We start from the raw sequence: 19204 nt of genomic DNA, 5'->3' as shown, positions 1-19204 counted from the left end.
GTACATACTGAAGAAAACCCCATGATCCCATGGGTAGTCCAATACCATGCCGCTAGTACAGGAATCAATCAGATTTCTAAAAAAAATATGGCTACTCGTCCAGGGTGATCCAGAATTAAGATTGCAGAACACCAAATGAATGTCTTGTTACAAACTTAATAAAAATCTGAGGCACATCTTAGTTAAAACTGACGTTACATCCCCTCAATTTATGTTTAATAAAAAGGGAGGTATCCATGATACCTGTACTACTGTATATGCCAGTTTATGATTCCCGGGGATACATTCCAACACCCTCAGTTGGGTAAAACTATGTTTATCTATCACACGCTTACATGCTCCTCAAGCTTCGTGGTTTACCAGTTGATGTGCCCCCATGGGCTGTCATACATTGGCAAAACTGAACGCATGTTTAAGGAGCATATGGCAGGCCACAGGTCCACAACAAAACTGGCTATTACCAAGGGATTTAGAATTTGTATTGTCAATATCAGATTTGGGATAATTTGTGAATTTCTCTTTATTTAACATCAATATTTTTTATTGAAGAATTATTTTAAGTGCATACAGAAAGAAAAAGGGGGGGAATGGGGGGCGGGAACATAGCCAAAGATTCTGAGATTCAGTAACATAAAACAAATGCGAACAATCTAATCAATGAATAACTTTCTCACAGTCATTAATAGAACTGCACAGAGATACAATGGGAATATCCTAGTTATATAAGCAGTATCAGCCCAAAGATGCCATCTTTGTAATAAAAGAGAATATAGAATAAATTCTAGAGTGTAAAAAAATATATAAAATATAAAATGTCATGCAGATGCTGGCTCTGTCTCGTTTAAGCTACAGTAAATTAAAGAGGGTCAGATTTAAAGGGTTTTGAGAAAAAATGTGCCCAATCACCATCTGTTACGAATTCATGCCATGGCATCCGATGCACTACCAGGGAGGTGGCATAGAGTGAAAAAGGCATATGCTTTGTTTCCATTACAAAATCAAAGGGTACTTTATGGATAACTTTAATTTGGGAATGAGGTATGGGTTGTTTCCATACTTGTGCCAAAGCAGCCATAGCCGCTATAAAAATATGACCTATAACATATCGATGGTTCAGCAAAATAATGTCTGGGAATACATTTGACAATGCAGAAGGAGTGGCCAGGACCAAAAAATTTGAAATATATAACCCACTTCCCCACATTGACGTCAGCAGACTTTAGAACAGGTATGCCAAAATGTATGGAGCCTATCTGGGGTAAGCTATAACCTATGAAGTAGTTTTATGTGCATTTAAGAGTGGTTTAAACATCTACACCATAGGTTCTCAAACTCGGTCCTCAGGACCGCACACAGTGCATGTTTTGCAGTTAACCCAGCAGGTGCACAGGTGTATTAATAACTTACTGACAAAGTTTAAAAGGTACATAGGTGGAGCTAATTATTTCACTTGCTATTCTGTGAGGAGACCTCCAAAACATGCACTGTGTGGGGTCCTGTGGACTGAGTTTGAGAACCTGTGATCTAGACATATTATAAGAGGGCAAATAAATCTTACTGCACTGGTTTTCAGACAGTGTAATACCCACATCCTCCTCCCACCTCTTCTGAGCATTGGATTTGGATACAGGTATTAGATCTATAAGAATTATATACTAGAACAATATATCCCTTCTAGAATTTTTAAATGATAAATGAGTATAAACTTTGGAAGTGAGAGACAAATGCTTCAAGTTGACTAAAGAAGGCTATTCCACCAGTGCTGAATTTGGAAATAGTAGAGAGTTGGGGAGAGAAAAATATTTTTGGAGGCAGGGGAATGAATGTGATACTAAACCATGTAACATGTCTCCAAATGAATTCAAACTGCAGGCATACTATTTTGAAAGATATAAATTGGAAATAAGTGTACCCATAAGGAAAGGGCAGAGAAGTTAGGAGGGATGATTAATCTATCCCATATTTGAAGAGAAGCTTGCATAGAAGGCAAAAGTGGGAGATGCAGAGGGTGTAAAGGTTAAGGGATCTGCAGAAAATTTTCTAAGGGGTACACTGAGCATGGCAATATTACATTTTTACAGGCACATTAACCATTAAACCTGAATCTATAATTAAGTATGCTTTAAGTTGTGCCAAGATGCATGCCTCATAATAGAGTGTAAGGTCTGGAAGGTTTATCCCTCCTCTTATCTTAGGGAGAACCATCTTTGAGCATGCCAAATCGACAGGACAGGACAACCACACATACTGTATGTTTTTAAGATAGCACTACATTTATCCAAATATGTTTTGGGGAAAATAGATGGGATTGTTAGAAAAAAATACATTAAATTTGGGTAATAGAGACATTTTAAATTCCGCTAAAATACTAAAGAAGTATTGGGCGGAATGTGAATACCCAGGCATTAGATCAATGCAGTTTGCCAGTTATAAGGTTAGGAAGATCAAAGAAATGAAAGACAATTAGAAAGATTAATAGGAAGAGCGGCAGTTTTTGTCATGTTGAGTTTGTAATACTGTATGAAGCCTCATTAGTTTTGTCCAAGATAGTGTGTAAATGTGGAAGAGTGTTGATAAGGTCAGTGATGAATAAAAGAATACCATCAGCAAATAGACATAGTTTATGGAAAGAAGGGCCAATAAGGACTCCAGAAAATGATGCATCAAAATGTATCTTGGCAGCTAGTGGTTTAATGGCTAAAAATAATTAAAGGGGAAGGAGGGCAGCCCTGTTGCGTGTCATTAGAGATGGAGAAAACGTCTTATAGATAACCACTGCTAAACACCCGCGCTGAGGGAAAACTATATAGCGCTAAAATAGATAATAATATTTGGTCCAGGAAACCAAGTTTAGCGAGCACTTATCGCATACAAAGCCAATTCAATCAGTCAAACACCTTCTCTGCATCAATATATAACAGAAGAAGGCCCTAATCAGCTGGTGGATGAATATATTTTGTTAAAAACTCTACCAGTATTGTCATTTGCTTGTTTTCTAGGAACAAATCCACATTTGTCAGGATGCATCATCAAGGGGAGAAATGATTCAATAGGTGTGGCTAACAATTTTGCAAAGAGTTTAATATCTCTATTCAGTGAAGCTATATGTTGGTAATTATGACAGTTTGCTGGGTCTTTCCTGGGTTTAGAAAATGTAACAACTTGTGCTTTTATCATTTATTTAGGATGGGCCCCTAAAATGGTAACTTCTTTAAAAATATTTGCCCTGGGGAAGAGACCTTGTAGCCTCAGTGACCTCAAGAGAAGTCCAAGGAGCATTCAACACCTCCTACTGATCTCCAGATAAGGGTGGTAAGCCTACATTTTGCAAGAAATAGATTGTAGAGGCTAGTAAGGGCTGGGGAGTAGTATAATCTAAAGAAGGGTTATATAGCTGAGTATAATAACTATCAAACTAATTTAAAATGTCTAATGGGTTTGAGTATCTGGTGCCTGTTGCCTGGCTTGTTTCACTCTTAGTTTATAGGCCAGCATTTTACCGGGTCTACTGCTATCAAATAAATATTTTGAAGAAGTTTATTAACCACTCATCTGACAATTTTATTCCCAAAAACTGCTCAGAAGTTGTTGGTTTTTAAAAAAAATAAGTGATTTATGTAAAAAACATGTATTTAATGTTATCCAAAATGATTTTAGATCTTTTTTTATATTTGGAAAAAAAAATTCTCCAAACATTGGAACATCGTTCAGCACCAGTAGAACATTGCAACCATCAGAAACATTGTGACTATCATGACTTTCTATATAACCCCGGAATAGCCTCCAGGTACACAGGGGGGCTTAAGGGCGGTTAATTTACACTTCCCCAGTGGCTGCTATTGTCTGCAGCTGCTGGGCCGTAATCCGGTCAGGCTGAATGATCAGCAATGATTGGCAGCATGGCAAACACTGAGGAATGGTGCGGGAAGGAGAGGGACCTTCTGATCTCTCTGAGACCTGCAACTGCGGTAAGTTTCCCTTCCCTGCAACTGCAAACACCATTTATCTGAGTGGTTGCTTCCTGTATGACCAGGTCAGATAAAGAACATGCTAGCATGATAACATCTGATGATAACATATGATGCAAACATGCCTGGCAAGTGGTTAAGGGCAACTTGTGCATGAGCTATAAGCAATTTCTGTAGCTGAATTTGCACGTCAGATAGTTCTTTGCAAAGAGGCTTAGAAGGGGAACGCTTATTTCTTTCTTCCAGGTCTTCTATCTAGCCACACCATTTCATTTTAAAGGACCAAGCGCAAAATAGCCCTGAGAGTATTTATGGTCTTGGAGGGTGGACAGATCTTGAAAAATGTGTCTCTTGCAAAGCCACAACATCTGCTTTCTGCTTAGAGAAAAGGAAAGAGCCAGTCTCTGCTTATTAGAGGAATTCAGCCCCTTAACATTAGCGAAAAGGACACGTACAATTTATATAAGAAAAAGGGGGGTAAAAAGAGAGGCATGGTGCAATATGTCAGTTGTATATAGATCTCAGAACCAAAAGAGGGGGAAAATAGGAAGGACAGCAAGGAAGAAAAAAGAAAGGGAGAAACAAACCAAAATAACTAGTGCAGGGGCAAGAATTAAATGTAGTAGTACAGGAGAGGGGAACTTGTTGCCTTGCACCACCACCCATACAGGTAACACATACTACAAGAATGAAATATAGCATACCTAGAGTAACAAATACACTGCATTTAATTATGTCTAGCAAAAACATAACTATAATGTTATAAAGAAGAACTAAAGGGAAGGTAAATTAAATATGACAAACGTAATATAAAGAGATTTAGCAACCGAACAAAACATTTTTAATAACCATCTTTTCAAATCACATCCGCAGAAAAGATTGTACTTAAGACACTTTGAGTCCTATTGAAGAACTCCATACATTATAAACCACCACTACGCAGGAGGACATTCTCTTTACGTTTGCCTGCGCCTTGTCACAATGTGGTATATTCAGACCCAGTGTAATGAATTACGTCTTCGTCGGTCGCTTTTAAAAACCAGCACTGGGGTGTGCAGTATAGACCCATTTCCTCTGTAAAAACCAGCATTGCACATGTGTGAAGTCTCCATTGTAAAGTCAAACAATGCTTGTAGTTTGAGAACTTCTTTTTTAGATTTCTACATTAATTAGAAATGTGAACACAGAAAAAGATTGGCTCAGCGTCTCTGACTCACACAAAGAAAAGAACAATTCAGGGTTTTACACAGCTCTCTAAAAGAAACAAAATAATTACAATCAGAAATAGAGTTTAGACACATAGCACTATAAAAAATTACAATGAGCAACATCACAATGTCACTGCAGATGTCAGTCATTTGTCTCCATAGCTCTCTTTTCAGAGTGATGTCACCGATGGATACCATGCCAGTGAGCTAGGGTTCAATTCCAACAAATGACATTTACATTTTTTTTCTAATTTTGACTGTATATCTGTGTGCATGTCTGAGTCTGTATACAAAGTATGATATAACTTGTTTTGGGAAAATTAGAATAAATCTGTGAATGCTTCTTTTTACACAAATATACAATACAAGTGCAGCTTTTCAAGTTATGAGAGTGTTATCTTTATGAGACTGAGTTTACTGAACTTCTTCATGGGCCTCCCCACTGCTTTAATAGGCATCCTCCCCCACCACTAATCCAACCCCCTGTGAGACTTGTGATTTCACAGACTGTGTGCACTGCTTACTAAATGACAAACTCAAAACGGCCGTTACACTACTGTATGTAAAATTAATGGCTCATGCTGTAATTTACTTCACATATTGCAGCCATATGGTTAGCAGTCTGATCTGTTTTTAAGGTAGACAATATTTGACATAGAGATTTATTTATAAGGGGTGCATCAAACTCAGAATCAATCTCCAAAATAGAAAGAGAGCTTTGAGAGCTGTCTAACGTTACACTCCCCGAAGAGTTGGAACCAGATGAGCCAGGTGGAGAGGAGGATGTGTGTACTGCTTTCTGAGCAAGAAAGGTCACACGTGGAGGGAGTACCTCTTTTGGCTTTTTAGGAGGCATAGTGGTATTGAGGTAATCAGGAGAATTTTTCAAAATCTCTATTACTCAATGGAAGTTGAAAATCTCTGTGCTGATAAAAAGTAGAGTGTCTACATATATTCATTAATAGGTAAGCATAAAATTCATGGTTGTTGGATCAGGAATTGTAGGGTTACATCAGGAGCTTAATGCTGGGGCCGGCCTGTAGTAAAACACTTATTCCATCCAGACGTGCTTTGAAAATATTAACGCAGATAACCATGACCAAGGTGCTAAATGTAAATGTTGTAAACACCTAAGAATGAAAGTCCAGAACCCTATACACCTGCCAGCTCAAGGAGTGTAAACCCAACAGATTGGAATATTATTCTCAAAGCTCACTCCGTCATCACTGACTACAGCCTCCTCCGCTGTCCCCACACCCATCGCCAGTCTCAGCCAGTTGCAGGGGGCCGGATGGTGCTGTCCGAGCCCTCCTATCAGCACCACGTCAGGCACCACCTATTATTTATTATTTATATAATCATTTAGATGGGTGGAAGGGGGGCACCAGCCACAGACCTGCCTGTGGCCAGAACACCGCCACCCGATGGGTAGTGAATGGCCACTGATAGAAGGAGGGAGCCGCTTCCAAGATGGCCACCAGGAGCCAGATAGCCATAGGAACTATCAGGTGCCAGCGCTGAGTCTCCTGGCCTTGGTAGGATGGCAGGGCAGCAGAGACCCATGGGCAAAGCATGGCAGGTAGGCTGCAACCCACAGGAACATTAAAAAACATTCCCTGGTTCCAAGGACCATACCGCCAGATGCAGGGCAGCAGATGGGAGAAATATCCAGGCACATGCTGACCAAGGGTACAAGGCAGAGAGAGTACGAGATGAAATTAGGCAGAAGCCCACAGTTAACACATACTCTCTTCAACCAACTAGGCCCCGCCCCTCGATTTGTGCATTCCTACTTATTTCTACTTATTGTTTAAAACCAAAGTGAATATAACGAAATCTCCAGAAAGAGTTTTGGCAGCACAAGATAATTTACGTAATTTAAATAATTCATTTGGGAACCAATTTTTTTTTAAAAATTAGATTTTTAAAATACAAGTTAGTACATTGGAGTAAATGTAATAATGTGAGAAGCTGGAGGTCAGGTATTTCATCCGAGAATGGCCATATTTTTAAAGCAGCAATCATTTCCAAAAGCACACACAACCTGGCTTTTCCTCGAAAATGATTGGCGCTTTTAAAAATATGACCATTCTTGGATGAAATGCCGAACCTCCAGCTTCTAGAACAACATTACATTAACTCCGTCGCCTTCTATTAGTCACAGAGAAATGATGGTCAATAAGGGGTTCATTCTGATCTGACCGCACGCTGAGGATGTTCGCCGCGCAGCGGTCAGGCCAGAATTGCACATGTGCCTTTGACAGACAGAGGCGTTCGCTGGGCGGGAGGGGGTGGCAAGGCGGCCTTTGGCCGACATTTTAGGGGTGCGGTCCGGCCAATGCAGCTGTAGCCGGACCATGCGGAGGGTGGGCTACAGCGATGTGGTGTCACACGCAGTCACTGCGACCAGCACAGCAACGAGTAACTCCCTACCATGCACAGGAGCTGTGCAGGCTGGGAGTTACTCTTCAAGTACAAACGCGTTGCAGCTGTGCGATGCTTTTGTACTTGTGCGTGTGTGGGGGTTGGCCTGGCCTGCGGGGCGGTTTAGCCCTGTGCAGGGCATCCCCCAACATGTTACTGTAGATCAGTGATGGATAACCTTTACACTCCAGCTGTTGTTGAACTACACATCCCAGCATGCCCTGCATCAGTTTTAGCAAGGCCTAATAGCAAAACTGTAGCAGGTCATGCTGGGATGTGTAGTTCAACAACAGCTGGAGTGTCAAGTTTAGACATCACTGCTGTAGATGATCGTAGCTGTGCTAAATTTAGCACAGCAACGATCAGGTGGGAATGACCCCTAGGTCTTTTTTAGAGAAATGGAGAGCTGTATATTTTATGTGACACTAGTCAAGAGGTTCCAAACATGTTTCCACAAAAAATTATATTTATTTATACAGGTTGAGTCTCCCTTATCCAAAATGCTTGGGACTAGAGGTATTTTGGATATGGGATTTTTCCGTATTTTGGAATAATTGCATACCATAATGAGATATCATGGTTATGGGACCTAAATCTAAGCACAGAATACATTTATGTTACATATACACCTTATACACACAGCCTGAAGGTCATTTTAGCCAATATTTTGTATAACATTGAGCATTAAACAAAGTGTGTGAACATTCACACAATTCATTTATGTTTCATATACACCTTATATACACAGCCTGAAGGTCATGTAATACAATATTATTAATAACTTTGTGTATTAAACAAAGTTTGTGTACATTAAGCCATCAAGAAACAAAGGTTTCACGATCTCACTCTCACTCAAAAAAGTCTGTATTTCGGAATATTCCGTATTTCGGAATATATGGATATGGGATACTCAACCTGTATATATATAACAATGGTTGTAGACAGGTTCTGTGATACTCAAGGATCTTCCAAATATCACTACATTGGGTATATCACAGTTTCACAAGGACACCCAGTCCAAGATTGCAGTCAACATTTAATTTTAATGAATAACAAAAGATATACAATCACAGTCTTACTTTAAATAGCCACAGAAGGAAAGACCCCCATACCGGAAACTCCACCAGCAGCAGGGTGCACACTGTCACGTCCCGATGACATCACAATATCCGCAACATGCGCCTTCTGGCGCTGTTGCCATGGAAACCCGTCGGGAATGCACTGGAAAATGAGTAAAGACGACATACCACAATAACAAACGTGTAGTACATAAAAAGACCACCAGGTGGCAGCAACTATTAATGGATGAGTACAGCAGTAATAGAAATCGACAGGTATTATATAAGCAGACATTAATAAGTATTTATACATTAGAAACAGATCCATAGGGGATATACTGTAGTAACATAAATCCATGTACACCATATAATTCATCAGGATATCCATAATTAAGTATCATATAAACCATTACAAGAAATACCCCAAACTATTCATTTAATTTTAAACAATGGGGCACCAGTCTTCAGAGAGTGAATCCAGTGTGCCTCAACATGTAGCAATCGGGTAGCACAGTAATTCCCCCTGATCATGGAGGGTACATGGGCAATAATTTTGTGGCACATAGTTGTAACTGAATGTTTTGCCTCCCATAAAATGCCAGACCACCAGTTGCTCCTGAGGTTTGCCTTCCAAAGCATTCCTGATAGCCAAGTGGTGGAGAGCCATTATCTCTCTAAATTGTCTGATAGTCTTGCCAATATAGAATAGTCCACATCAACAACAGAAACAGTAAATGACAAATGAACTTTGACAAGACATCACATGTCTAATTTTAATCTTGGTGCCGAATGAGGATGAGAGAATGAAGAGACATATTCCATGTAGCGGCACGTAGTGAACACGAGTCACTTGTAGCGTCCTGGCTGTCGGGTAAAGAAATTCTGTGTTTTGACATTCCCCATACAGGAGATGTCATTTTTGTCCAAAAGATCCCATATACTGTATAACAGTTATTATTATTATTATTATTATTATTATTATTACCAGTTATTTATATAGCGCACACATATTCCGCAGATTTTTACAGAAATTATTTGGCCTTTCACTTTAACTTTAGTCCCTGCCCCAGTGGAGCTTACATTCTATAATTCGTACGACATGTACATATACACATACATTCACACTAGGGTTAATTTTGTTGGGATCCAATTAACCTACCAGAATATTTTTGGATTCTGGGAGGAAACTAGAGCACCCGGAGGAAATCCACGCAAGTACGGGGAGAATATACAAACTCCACACAGTTAGGGCCATGGTAGAAATTGAACCCATGACCTCAGTGCTGTGAGGCTGTAATGCTTACCATTACACCATCTGTGCTGCCCGGGCTATAGTGGCACAGGAGATATATTATATGGACACAAGCAATGCAAGTAATGGGTTAAATGGTCCCCTTCAGATGAATCTGTATATCAAACTGCCAGTTGTTTACATAAACCTAGATGTGGTGGGGACTATGGACAAGAAGAGCCGGCATGTAACCTGAGCGGGAAAACACACTGCCTGTGAGGACAAGGCCGCCAGTATAAAATGGGAGCCAACAGCGATATTTGTCATTTAAGAGCGGAAGCTACTTCTCTCTCTCCTGCACAGCTATTAAGTGCTGCACGGTAAACATTCAACAGGTGGCAGGAGAGAGGAAGCGGCAACAGCTTGGGCAAGGTGCAAAGTAGACCGCCGCAGACAAGCTGATTGGCAGAGTGGGACTTTCGTGAGGTGGCTGAGCCGGGAGGTGGAGTGACCAGCTGGAGATTGTGTGGAGTGGCACCTCTATCTACCTGAAGTGCGATATTGGTCAATGCAGGAAGAGCTACCTGCTATGTTTAGTGACTGCTGATGGGTGCTGGAGAGTCCGACCCTCCCGTGCCACTGAAGCTGTTACAGTATCTCCCGGTCATCCAGCAGTCCTTACAGCTCAGAGGGTTCTGGCTGAAGGGAGACAGCTGAGACTCCACTGGCCACATATTGGAAAGAAAGTGGACATGGCTAAATCAGAGCTCAGACACCATAGCCCTATCAGCTGTTGTTTTAATTAGTCCTGAACTATTATACCGTTAAATGGTGATATACAGTAGACAGTGCAGATAGAGTGTTCTCACCAGGCAAGGAGATTCCTGGAAGACTTCACTGGACATTTCAGCTAGGGAACAAAGGACAGTGGGGGGTGGCGGCGCGTTCAGACGCAGCGGCTGCGAGCTTGCAGAGCCATGGGAGCAGTAGTAGGAGCAGTAGCAGGAGCATCGCTACCTACCATCAGACTCACCCTTTTGTTTGCAACGTGGATCGTGGGCCTGGGGGCTCTGCTGCCGTGTGGTCCATGTGGGATTGTGTACTCGCGGTGGGAGCTGCTCGCGGTCCGTTCCGCCTCTGGTCCCTCTGCTGCTTCGCTGTCGCTGGGGGAAGCCGCGTGGGGGATCCTGCGGGCTTCCGGTGTCCTGGTGGCGGGCGGGCGGGCTGGTGCGGCCAGGGGTGTGCGGCCGGCGGGCGCCGGTGTGCGGGCTGGCGGGGACGCTGGCTGGCCTCCGGGCGCTGCTGCTGTGGATGTGGGAGGCGCTGGCCGGCCTCTGAGTGCTGCTGCTGCGGCGGGCTCGCAGGCTAGTTCCGGGGTCAGAGGAGGTGATGGCCCGAGGCATGCTGGGTGCTCCTCTGGTCAGGAGAATTGTGGTGGATCCTGCGGAGGTCTCAGGAGGACCGTGGTTGCTAGGGGCTGGAGGAGGCAAGGAAGCCTGGAATCTGGTCAGCCCGAGCAGCCTGAGCAACAAGACTCTGCCCATGAATGGAGGATGCCTAGTCCCTGGAGGGTATGCAAGCCCAGATGGAAACGCAGACCACGGAGAGAGAGGAAGCAAAAGCGGGGTAAAAGAGCAGGTATTAGGGTAAGACTTTATCTGTGCCCCTATAGACCAGCGCTTCCCAGTTTATTTATGGCAAACGTAAGATCTCTTACGAACAAATTGGATGAGATCCATGTGAGACTGGCAAACAAGTCCCCTTTAAAGACCTGCTCTCTCATGATTTTCACAGAGACATGGCTGAATGACTCTATCCTGGACTCTGTAGTTCAGCTTACAGATAGATCATTATTTAGATCAGACAGAACCATGGAATCTGGGAAAACGCGAGGAGGTGGACTATGTGTATACGTAAATAATAACTGGTGTACTGATGCCAGTCTTGTTGCGACTTTTTGCTCTGTAAATGTGGAATATATGGTGGTAAAGTGTCGACCATTCTATTTGCCAAGAGAATTTTCAGTGGCGTTGGTAATGGCCGTATACATTCCTCCCTCTGCTCATGTAGAATCTGCATTAGATATCTTGCACGCTGCTATAGTTAAACTGGAAACTAAATATGTTGAGGGGGTTCTTTTAGTAGCAGGGGATTTTAATCAGGCTAGATTGAAGGTAGTTTTACCAAAATTCTATCAATATGTTAAAGTCCCTACTAGAGGGGGAAATGTGTTGGACCATGTCTATTGTAATATTAAGGATGCTTATGCGACTTTTAGATATCCCAATATTGGTCATTCTGATCACATGTCCCTATTTTTGGTTCCAGCATACAAAACCGTAGTCCAACGGTTTAGGCCGACTAGTACTAGTATTACAGTTTGGCCTGAGGGGGCAATGCAGAAACTTCAGGATGCTTTGGAATTTACTGATTGGGGGTTGTTCATTGAAGAATCATTGGGGGATGATAATAATGTGAATGTGGACTCCCTTACTTCCATGGTCCTTGGTTATGTGTGTTGTTGCATACAGAGTGTAACAATTAAAAAGTGTGTTCGTACTTACGCAAATGATAAACCATGGATAAATGGTACGGTTCGAACCTTATTAAGTGAGAGAGACAAAGCTTTTAGATCTGGTGACCAAAATGTTTTTAGGGCTGCCCGTCAAAAATTAAAAAAGGGTATAATAGAGGCAAAAAGGGCCTTTTCTGTTAAACTCGAAAGCAAGTTTAAAAATGATAAAGATGCAAAAAGTCTGTGGAAAGGTATTCAAGATATCTCTGACTACAAAGTTAATAAGAACCCCTCTCATAAAGAGGCTGACAGTTCCCTAGGGGAGACATTAAACATATTTTACTCTCGTTTTGATAGCATGGCTGTTTCCCCTGTAGACTGGGATGGGAATCTGGAGAACGCGGAGCCCCTGGTACTGGATGAATTGTCTGTCAGACGGTGCTTTGCCAGTTCTAAATCAGGTAAGGCCCCCGGCCCAGATGGGATTCCGGGAAATGTTATCAAGACATGTGCTGAGCAGTTGGCTGGGATTTTTACTATAATTTTTAACCTTTCTCTTGCCACTTGTCATGTGCCTAAGTGTTTTAAGTCATCTATTATTGTCCCGGTCCCCAAAAATGGTAAGGCCAGTGAGCCAAACGATTACCGACCAATTGCTCTGACATCTCTTATAATGAAGGCCTTTGAAAGATTGGTTATGGGACACATAAAAAAAAGTATCCCAGCCAATCTGGATCCTTTTCAATTTGCATATAAAGCAAATAGGTCGACAGATGACGCTGCTATCACCTTGATTCATCGTGTGGCTACCCATCTAGAATCCACATGTTCCTCTGCGAGAATTTTGTTCGTGGATTACAGTTCGGCATTTAATACAGTAATCCCAACATCATTAGTGTTTAAATTATCTGAGTTGGGATTGAATAACTTTGTATGTAGATGGATCTTGGATTTCTTGACTAACAGGCCCCAATCTGTTAGATTGTACAATTCCCTGTCAAGCGAACTTGTAATCAGTACAGGGGTGCCTCAGGGTTGTGTACTGAGTCCCCTGCTGTACTCTCTGTTTACCTATGATTGCCATTCAAATTCGGAGTCAGTTCACATTATTAAATTTGCCGATGATATCGCAGTCGTAGGTTTAATAAGTAAGGACGATGAGTCAGAATATAGATCTGAGGTCGCTAGGTTAGAAGCTTGGAGTCAAACTAATCACTTAATTTTAAATGTAAAAAAAACAAAAGAAATGATTGTAGATTTTAGGAAAATTCATATGCAGCCTTCTTGTCCCCTAGTCGTAAATAACCAGGTTGTGGAGACAGTTGAGTCCTTTAAATTCCTGGGTATTAACATCTCCAATGACCTGTCTTGGGGTATCCATACACGATGTGTTGTTAAAAAATCTCAACAACGCCTGTTTTTATTGAGGAAAATGCGCATGGCAGGGATACGTAAGGAGATTTTAGTAAACTTTTATTCAGCAATTTTAGAGAGTGTCCTCACATACGGAATTATAGTATGGTTTGGAAACTGTACTGCTATAGAACGTAAGTCCCTTCAGAGAGTGGTTAAAACTGCAAGTAGAGTAATTGGAGTCAGCCTGCCCTGTATTCAGGATATATATGAAAAAAGGCTCCTCACTAAGGTGAAAAGTATTCTGGGAGATCTATCTCATCCAAATGGGGGGATGTTTTCTGTGTTGCCATCTAATAGGCGTTACCGTTCTATTCTTTGTCGGACAAACCGGTTAAGGGGTAGTTTTTTCCCAAAAGCAATAAACATGTTAAACCAGATAGGACCGAGATAAATTGACAATTGGGAATGTCTTGGGTTTAGGAGTGCTCTCTTCGTTCTGTTCTTATGGTCTCTGTATATGCTTGCTTTTTAGTTTCGTTGATTGTTCATTGAACTATTGATGACAATAAAGTATTATTATTATTATTATTATTATTAATATTAACAATATCAACATCATATGAAGCCTTGAGGTAATACAGTATACTTTATAACCACACTTAAATGCATTTAAGTATATAAATAATATAAATGGATGGACAGTGACATCTAGTGGAGTTGTGTTTATATCCATCTCGCACCATCTACACTTCCAAGACTGACTCAGTGGATACAAAAAATAATAATTTTGTATATATTTGAGTTAGTGCCAAGTTACAAGTAGAAGTTTGGAGACAAAGTGACCTTCAGCAATTGACCTTCAGCAAGGATATAGGGCTTAATTCAGGAGGTCATTCAGATCTGATCGCTGGGCTGCGTTTTTGCTGTCCTGCAATCAAATAGTCGCCGCCTTCAGGGTGAGTGTTTTGTCACTGTGCAAGTGTGCGAATGCATGTGTAGTTGAGCTGATAAAAATCAGTTTGTGCAGTGTGTGCGCAGCCCAGGACATACTCTTACTGTATGATTGAACCCTGCGGAACAGGGCCAGAGCTGACGTCAGACACCCTTCCTGAAAACGCTAGGACACGCATGTGTTTTTCCGGACACTCCCTGTAAACGGACAGATGCCACCCACAAATGGCCTCTTCCTGTCATTCACCTTGCGTATGCCCGTGCGAATGGATCTTTCACACCATCCCTTCGCTGACTGGCGATGCTTGTTGTAGCTGTCCGTCACGCGTGAGCATTGTGGCTCAAACGCATGCGCTGTTAGGACCTGATCGCTCGCTTTGCGAAAATGCACAGCAGCAATCAGATCTGAATGACCCCCTCAAACCTGATAGCAACAGCAAATTTGTTAGCAGATGGGCAAAACCATGTGCACTGCAGGTGTGGCAGATATAACATGTGCAGAGAGAGTTAGATTTGGGCGGGGTATTTTGTTTCTGTGCAGGGTAAATACTGGCTGCTTTATTTTTACACTGCAATTTAGATCTCAGTTTGAACACACTGCACCAAAATCTAACTCTCTCTGCACATGTTACATTGGCCCCCCTGCAGTATACATGGTTTCACCCATTAGCTAACACATTTGCTGCAGTGATCAGGTCTGAATTAGGCCCATTGACATTAAGGAGACAGTATCTACCAGAGGAAAGAACCAGTTCACTCAGCTATAGCTATTAAAAAAATGGAAAAAAGGGTTCTGCAGAGGAGAACTTATACTTGCATTATATATATATATATATATATATATATATATATATACATATTTGTGAAATAAGTTGTCGGTAATATCTATTCACATTTGAGTAAAAACAAAATAAACAACTGCACTACTGTTCTTCACCCCAACCCCTCCTACCCCCGTCACCTGGCCCCATAGCCCTGCATGCTAATATGGACGATATTGTCCATATTGGCTTGCAGGGAAAAACGAGCCGGCACCAACGATGAACGAGCGTGGGGCCGCGGATCATTCATCGTTGGTGCCTAAACACTGACAGATATGAATGATATCTCATTCATTAATGAACGAGATTGTTTATATCTGTCAGTGTAATCGGCCAGTGTGTAGGGCCTATAACTGTAGAAGTTGTTAAGTGAGGAGAGACCAGGTAATTTGATAATATGCACATAATAAATAATACTGTAAGATTGTGAAATAGATTTATGACTCAGTATAAGTCCTGTATCATAAGGGTATTCCCAAGCTTACCCTGACCCATATAATAATATTGTGTGGATATAAATGCTTGGGTGGAAGTCAGTGACATGCGGTGGGGTGAGGCAGGTGAGGCAGAGCCTTTCCTGTCATACTAACATTTGTGCCACAGTTTTGACTGTATAAAGTATATGAAAAATACAAATAATTTGTTTGAAATATCTTCTTTGCATTAGTCTAATAATTTTTATAGCCAAAATTCTGGAGTAAAAAGTATATGGCAGGTGAGGCAGTGCCTCACCTGTGTATCCTTTACACACATCTCTGAGCAAAACTCACCAAATGTCCAGGAGTTTATACTGCTGCACCTGTGTATAATGGCCAGATGTACCCTTTGGCTCATATATTGGGTGTATATCTGGCTCTGGTGCTAGCCAGTGCCTCCTCAGCCATTTAGCTCACCGCACGTCCCTTGTGGAGGCATACTTTTACCATTAACTGCACATACCATAGTAACAAGAGAGTCAGAGATATTAGGCATATACTCAAAAAGTCTTCTTTTGCTGTAAAATGCATTACCAGAAAAAAAAACAAATGATTAAAAACAATTTCCTTTCGCAATATAAATATATAATAACTTAAATAGTATACCATTTCCCAAACCTTGTACTTCATTTGTGATCCAAAAATGCGGATTCAAAATCTTGTTACTTGCACATTGGAAACATTATTAGCATTAAACATGTTGCTGGTTACTGAGATATTAGTCTATGAGAACATATGCGCACACTTTCCTGCATTACGCACTACAACACCTGCAGCACAATATGGTGTGATCTGTAGTCCTATGGTCACTAATGCAGCAGGAATCACCAGACTCATGTTCTGTGATATCTTGTTCACCTAAGGTCTTGTTCATCTTAAAAGAGGAATTTTCCATTAACTCTTACAAAACTTGTGATCATTTATAATGTGAAAAGAAGCTGACAAATGATGTGGACTGTTTATTTGTGCAAATGAGGATCATCTAGTTGCACTCACAGAAATTTCCTGATATACATATCAAATGCTTTGTGGATGTCCTTATTTCTGAAGCTATAGATGATAGGGTTAATCAATGGTGTGACCACAGTGTACTGCAGAGACAGGAGTTTGCTTAAACTATGTGAATTTTCATTCTTAGGGACTGAATAAATACTCGTCAGGGCTCCATAATATATACAGACAACGGCCAGGTGGGAACTGCAGGTAGAGAAGGCCTTATGTCTGCCAGTAAGTGATGGCATTCTTAGGATGGTGGACACAATACAGACATAGGAAATAATAATGATAAAGAAAGGGAAGATAATTACTGGAATGGAAATTAATTTAGATTTAATTTCAACTCCAAAAGTATCTGAGCAGGAAAGCTCAAGCACAGGATCAAAATCACAGAAAAAATGGTCAATCACATGTGATCCACAGAATGATAATGTATATATTTGCATAGCTTGATATACTACCAGTGAATAACTTATAACCCAGCCGATGAGAACTAATTTAAAGCAAAACACGTGGCTCATTATAGCATTGTAACGCAGCGGATTACATATGGCCAAATAACGGTCATAAGACATCACTGTCAGTAGGAGACACTCTGAGGCTTCTGAGGGACAAAATATTAAATATTGAGTGATACAGCCCAAAAGAGATATGAGGCCTCCGTCATTGAGGACAACATAAAGCAGATTGGGGACAATATCTGTGACCACCAAAATATCACACACAGAAAGCTGAGTAAGGAAGATGTACATGGGAGAATGGAGAATCTTGCTGTGCACCACCAGTGAGATGATCAGGAGGTTCACACATATTGTCACCCAGTAAATCACAAGGAAGAGAGTGAAAGCTAGACCCTTATCTTGCTGGAGACTTGGAAATCCTAACAGCAATATTTCTGTGATTACCGTCATATTCCTCACCTGAAATGTCTAAAAAGAGCAGAAGTGTTCAGTACTGTAGCTCATACATGGTTTTATGCACTTTATGGCATCATCAATGGAAACAAGCAAAAATCCAAAGCATGTTACTGCAAGTCTGGTGGTATAGTTTATCCTTGTACATGATTGCACGGCTGCAAAACTTGGACTTCATTACATCCCGGCCACAGAGTTAATGGCACTTACCTCTTTAGCAACGTTAGCATTGTGTCCTGTAATATTCTCTCCATAGGAATATTGTGTCAAGTCACCCATCCTTGCAGTAGTAGGTGATCAATGTAATGTGCATATATCAGTATTATGTATAAAGAAGTGTCACTGTTTCTGCTTTCCTTGTAGAGACAACAGATCATCTCACCCACAGCAGGGAGAGACAATGAATGATAATCGGCTAGTCTTTTTATATACATAATGTGGAAACTCCAGGGGCCGGTTTATTCTCTACATACCTCATTTGTATTCTTACATTTTAATTTGAAGCTATGCTATCTCTGGTGATTTGTAAAATAAATAAATCTACAGTAGCATGTTTGTTAAAATTAACTCCGGTTATAAATAATAATAAAAATGGATTCTGCTTTAGTGGCTGAGAGCACTTTATCAGAATAATATTGTTAATAATGATGACAATGATGATGGTGACCAGAGTTAACATCCTTAACTTTGGGCAGATGCTCCTACGGCAAAGTCCGCAAACATCAAAGTCCCAGTTTCCAAGTTAAAGTCCAGGCCTTTTATTTCCTTGTGACATTGACTGGCCCTTGGATTAACCCTTCGTGTCCATAATGCATACTGTATGTATATGATCATTGTCCTTTTACAAATGACAGTTTGTGCAAATGTAACTGGAATTTTCATAATTCTGTAAATAGTTTTATTCTCTTGAAATAGTTGATCAGAAAGCTTTAGAAAGCTTTAGGATGAAAAATGGCAGAATTATTATATTTTTACATTCTCTTAACCTTTCACACATTATACAGTAAAAACAAATTTCCCCAGCACACTGCAATGGACCAGCAAAAGAGAATGACATCCTACAGTACCTGATAGTAGAAATACAAAGACAAAAGATACGTACATTTGCAAACATATGCTAATCAGGCAGTGAAAGGCATATCTGCTCTTGTGGTCCTCCTCTGCATGTTTATGGCTTCACTTTGAGTCACACATTTATGTCTGTTTCTAGATCAGGGTCCACAGGGCTTCGCAGGGGAGACAATTGGTTGTAGGTGGTGGATAGGACTTGGTACCAAACTGTTAAA

General features: G+C 41.0%; 1 protein-coding gene across 1 annotated transcript in view; it reads right to left on the bottom strand.

Moving 5' to 3' along the window:
• Positions 1 to 18197, bottom strand: part of LOC134934011 (olfactory receptor 10AG1-like) — a 37223-nt gene extending 19026 nt beyond the window's left edge. Inside the window, exons 1-2 of the mRNA XM_063929535.1 lie at positions 18129 to 18197; positions 17005 to 17933 (exon numbers count right to left, since the gene is read on the bottom strand). Coding sequence (XP_063785605.1) covers positions 17005 to 17933; positions 18129 to 18197 — 998 coding nt within the window. The remainder of the gene's footprint in view (positions 1 to 17004; positions 17934 to 18128) is intronic.
• Positions 18198 to 19204: the final 1007 nt, after the last annotated feature.

Source organism: Pseudophryne corroboree, chromosome 6, assembly GCF_028390025.1.
Source record: "Pseudophryne corroboree isolate aPseCor3 chromosome 6, aPseCor3.hap2, whole genome shotgun sequence".
NCBI classification, from domain to species: Eukaryota; Metazoa; Chordata; class Amphibia; order Anura; family Myobatrachidae; genus Pseudophryne; species Pseudophryne corroboree.
This window is presented reverse-complemented; position numbering and strand designations above follow the sequence as displayed.